Source organism: Bidens hawaiensis, unplaced genomic scaffold (assembly GCF_021521415.1).
Source record: "Bidens hawaiensis isolate Kalapana, Puna unplaced genomic scaffold, B.hawaiensis_p1.1 tig00041376_1, whole genome shotgun sequence".
Taxonomy (NCBI): domain Eukaryota; kingdom Viridiplantae; phylum Streptophyta; class Magnoliopsida; order Asterales; family Asteraceae; genus Bidens; species Bidens hawaiensis.
Genome location: NW_027497332.1, coordinates 8,006 through 11,624, shown reverse-complemented (window position 1 = coordinate 11,624; position 3,619 = coordinate 8,006). Strand labels below are relative to the sequence as shown.

The window sequence follows — 3,619 nt, the reverse complement described above, 5'->3', positions numbered from 1 at the left end:
AAACATTATAGTTAAAAATTAAAATTAAAAGAAAAAAGAGTGGGTGTGGTTGTCAGTTGACTCAATGATGTAGATTGTTTCAACCTAAACTCATTTAACTCATTACACGACCCATTTTACATGTCCATCTAGTCATCTCAGAAATTTGTGAGTTTGAGTTTAGTGAGTTCGAATAAGTTTCGACCGGTCTTTTCGAGCGTTGTCCTAAACGATCAATTGGTGAACTCAATTCTACTAAACAATATTAGTTTTGGTATAAACGCATACCCAAAAGCCAAAATGATAATTGATCTTTTGCAAAATCCAAGCTTCATTTTCTTGTATCTCATCATAACTTAGACTGTTAGACACATTGTTTCTAACATGTATGCTTACATTTATTCACGAACAAAATATATGAAGAAACAATTTATTGAGACCAACTTTATTGATGATGCAACAATTATTGAAAGGAAAAATTCAAGAATCTTAAAATGCCAATTTTGGCTACAACACAAGTTACAGTGAGAATCCTTAAACCTAAGCATCAGGGTTTTTGACGAGGTAGGCTTCCACAACTTTGTAAAGTCCTAAGACCTTTTCTTTGCCGGCTTTTAGCTCGTCTTCCTTGATCTCAAAATCACCTTGTGTGTAAATAGTTGTGATCATTTTGGAGATGGTCCCTCCATCGGGAGAACTCTCAAACTTAATATCGTAACATACCTTTTCAACCTTGTCCGATATTCCATTTCCTTCGATTAAAGTGTACTTGTATGTGAACGTGTTCTCATCGAGTTCATCTATTTGGTGCTTCACAAAGCCTGCATTAAAAAATTTAATCAGGATCAAGTGCATAGAGATAATAACAATTTTAATCGTCTTACGTGTGCACTAATAAGTCAGTTTAGGCGACACATTATGATAAATATATAAAATCAACAAAGCTAGCAAACGTACAGACATGTCTAATATGTCCGATGTATAATGTCAACAGCTTAAAGTCCCTAAAGGTTTATATGGTATTAATATTGTTATATAAAGAGTGTGTGTGTGAGAGCGCCGACGGTTGTCAATCAACTAAACCTTTTCCATCAACCCAAACTTAATATGAATTGTTTTGAAATGGATCAATTTAGACATATTAGACAACAATTAGTCACATTTAATAACTTGTATTTAGACAAATATTAGTTGTGTAACTTTACCTCCAGCAAAGTTAATTTGCTTAATGCTTCCGGCACCACCATCGCCTTTGATGATCTCGATGCTTTTAATAGCATCTGGCAAGAGTTTTGCCATCAAATTATGCGAGTCGATTATTGAGGCCTTGAAAATCCTAGTCGGAGGGACCGATGAGGTGTGCTCGTCTGTGTATGTCAAGATACCCATTTTTTCAAGGCTAAAAGACCTTTTAATTGGTTAATTCGAGTGTTTTGGTTTATGAAGATTGATGCTTTAGATGGGTTGTATTTATGGGTTAAAAGCGGATCAAGATTTTGGCTTGTTCTTGATATGGCTAGAGCTTTGTAAGGTTTTACTTGGTGCAAATGTAATTGTACCTTGCGTTGGCAAGCTCATTGGTGTACACATTCTAATTCTTGTCCACACTCAGAATGGGCTTAAGCACAATAAACCATTTACATAAAACAAAATTTAGAATCAGTCTCACTAATTTTAGTTTTAGTTTTAATGTTTACTGCAAGACATCCACTTTATCAGCTCTTTTCTTATTTCGTCTCTCTTTGGTTATTTTAGAAGGCAGAAGTTCAAAATTAGTTATAAAAATACATATATTTATCGGATTTATATATAAAAATCAACCGATGTTAACATTAAATATATTAAAAGTATATAAATGTAGGCATGAGTGGAGCTATAGGACAGTTTGAGGGGATCATTTGATCATTGGAACGCGTCTTTTATTCAAAAAGTTATCATCGGTGACGAAAGTTTTATAGTTTGATCTTGATGTCTAAACTGTGAAGGTGGATATATAGAAATGGACATAGAAAAACACACACAAATTGTTATTGATATTTTTAGAACAACAAACTAACCTACTCCTAAGGACAAACCCACAAATTATTTAATTATGTTCTTTAGGGCAATGTTAATTATATGGAATCAGATTTTTATAATGAGTGTTTGGGCTGACCAAACTAGCTTTCTTCTCATATAAACCCTTTTACCCCGTTATTCGATGGTGAACGCAGCCTAGCTCTCCCCCTTCAATAGGCTAAGCCTATCCCTTTGCCGTAAAGCTAAGACAGAACTCAGCTAGGACCGAAGAGAGCATTGCCAGTTTCATTCCATTTCTCAATTGAGAAGTCAACCAACAGGTCAATCCTTCCCTTATATCATATCCCTTTTACACAGTCTTTGTTTAAATAGTGCGAGACTTTCAACTAATGAAATCTAAACCAGCTAGTTCAGTCAGATACCGGCTAAGCAACCTCTAAAGCAGCTATCGGAGCAGTAGCAGCTTGAAATTCGCATACCAAAGACGAAGGAATTCCCCACTTTCTAATGCAATACGGCAAAGCTTAGGGAGTCAGCTAGCGGACGCAAGCAGAGTGGGACCTTCTCCGATAGTCTCTTTCATCATAATATTGAAAGCTTCCTCGCCCGATGCTTTGTTAATGTCAGAGTTGATATCAAGATGAAAGGGAAAGACAATAAGAAATATTCAAGATAAAGACTAGAAGAAGGGTTTTAGCGAGCAGGGAAAACTACTGAATACGATAACGATACATTCACAGCGGAACAAGAAGAATCACTGTCGACTCAACTTGACGAGTCAGTAGCTGCTTTTAGAGCTGGGATAAGTAGGGTAGCAGCTAAGATTAACTAAAAGGACTCTCCTCAACCTAGACATAGAACTCCTAGCTCTGGAGCTGATTGAATTGATTGATTCTTTTGAACAGCTACCGAAAGGCTTCGCTCCTCGCTCACAGAACTCCCCCAAGTCTCAGGTCAAGAGAGAAGAGCGATGGCCTTTCTTGAGTCACTCACTTCTTTTGGGCGCTTTCTGCTTTTATGGTAAAAACCAAGGTGGACCATTGCTTCAACTATTGGGTCATGTTCTATGGGCCCATTGGTTCAATTATTGATAGGACTAATGGTGGCAAACCCAACCTAAATGGGTTGTTTTGGGTCAAGATGGATAAACTTTAAAAGTAAAATGGGTTATGATAGATCATAAAAATTCTACAAGTAGGTCAGGATGGGTTAGAAATATACAAGTGAGTTTCATTTATAGGTTAAAATGGGTCAAAACAAAATATCCAAGTTATCCAAAATTTATCTATTTCAAAATACCCAAACTATCATGTGAGAAACAAAACACATCCGAAACCCAAAAACGATCAAAGCGAAACAAAAACCCCGAACTGACTAAAACGAAACTGAACCGGAATAGAAAAACGACCAAAACAATAAAAAAACGAAATGAAACCGAAAAATTGACAAAAGCGAAACAAAAAAAAGTGAAATGCAACCGAAAAGCTAACCAAAACTAAACAAAAACACCGAATCGACCAAACCGAAACAAAACTGAAACGAAATAGAAAACCGACCAAAACGAAACAAAAAAACCGATATGAAACCGAAAAGTTGACCAAAACGAAACAAAAAAAACGAA

At 36.0% G+C, this 3,619-nt stretch overlaps 1 protein-coding gene across 1 annotated transcript; it reads right to left on the bottom strand.

The window, feature by feature from the left end:
- Positions 1-464: 464 nt before the first annotated feature.
- On the bottom strand, positions 465-1,398 carry LOC143592911 (major allergen Pru ar 1-like). Its single transcript, XM_077072694.1, has 2 exons — positions 1,185-1,398; positions 465-800 (listed from the first exon to the last, which is right to left on the bottom strand). Exons 1-2 carry the CDS (start codon positions 1,366-1,368, stop codon positions 520-522), a joined length of 465 nt encoding a protein of 154 aa, XP_076928809.1. The 5' UTR covers positions 1,369-1,398; the 3' UTR covers positions 465-519.
- Between the last annotated feature and the right edge of the window lie 2,221 nt (positions 1,399-3,619).

What these genes read in the sequence shown, in the direction of transcription:
- LOC143592911 (XM_077072694.1), bottom strand. Translation starts at nt 1,368, where the DNA reads ATGGGTATCTTGACATACACAGACGAGCACACCTCATCGGTCCCTCCG. An exon ending in GCAAATTAACTTTGCTGGAG is followed by an intron (nt 801 to 1,184) that starts GTAAAGTTACAC and finishes TTTTTAATGCAG; the next exon opens with GCTTTGTGAAGCACCAAATA.